The sequence below is a fragment of the Plasmopara halstedii genome, assembly GCF_900000015.1.
Source record: "Plasmopara halstedii genome assembly, contig: Scaffold_430, whole genome shotgun sequence".
Taxonomy (NCBI): domain Eukaryota; phylum Oomycota; class Peronosporomycetes; order Peronosporales; family Peronosporaceae; genus Plasmopara; species Plasmopara halstedii.
In genome coordinates, this window is record NW_020187350.1 from 1,150,612 (window position 1) to 1,151,530 (window position 919).

Consider the following 919-nt stretch of genomic DNA (forward strand, 5'->3'; position numbering starts at 1 on the left):
CTATAGCTCCCACTGACTATCAGCTCCCGAGTATTGCACTGATCGTGCCTCCTCTTGCTGACAATCCAGTGTGTAAGCTTTTCCATTTCTTGTTCCAGTTGCCAACGCTTCGTTCTTCTCCCAAATGGTGCATGACGCACGTTGGAATTCCACACTTAGTCCCCGTTCGGCAAGCTTTCCCACCGACAGTAAACGTCTGTCAAATCCAGGTATATGCAGTACCTCCATCATCGATATGCGTCTTCCATCTAAGCCGATAAGCTTCACCGTTCTAGCTTCTTCGACGCGTAACTTCCTGCCGTCTGCAATTGTTACCTTAACGTCGGCTTTAAATTGCTTGAAGTCGACCAAGTAATTTGGTGAGGGGTCATGTGTGACGTCGCACCACTATCAATCAGCCAGCTTGCTGATTGCTCTTTCCCCACAGCAAACACTGCATCACTACCGCTATAACGATTTCTGGGACGGTTCTCAGCAGCTGGATAGTCCCGTTTCATATGACCAGTTTGGTCACAATTAAAGCATTTTCCCCGGAAACCGCCGCTTTTGCGTGGCGCGTAATTCTTGCGACCACTTCCTCGTCTGCCCTTGTTCCGTCCATCATTGCCTGTGGCACGAAACGCTTTCTCACTTGCTTCCTTCTTCTGTAGCCTGTCTGACTCCTTCAACAGCTTCACCTTGACTTCGATCAGAGTGATGTCTTTGACGTTCTCGACGATAGACGAAATTATCTCGTATTCTGCCGGCAAGCTGCTCAAAAGCACCACTAGCTGTCTTGATTCATCCACCGGCTTTCCCGTCGTCTGGAGTCCCACGACCAGCTCATCAAACGCGTCCAGATGTTTCACCATGCGAGTAACTCTCTCCATTTTAAACTCATGAAGACGCCGTGTCATCGTGACACGGTTGTGCAGGGTGG

The 919-nt window shown here is 49.6% G+C and overlaps 1 protein-coding gene across 1 annotated transcript; it reads right to left on the minus strand.

Moving 5' to 3' along the window:
• PHALS_09815 (polyprotein) lies at positions 1-896 on the minus strand (the record flags this gene model as incomplete). The annotated part of the gene is made up of 2 exons (XM_024725138.1): positions 1-302; positions 386-896. 2 exons carry the CDS (start codon positions 894-896, stop codon positions 1-3), a joined length of 813 nt encoding a protein of 270 aa, XP_024575944.1.
• Positions 897-919: the final 23 nt, after the last annotated feature.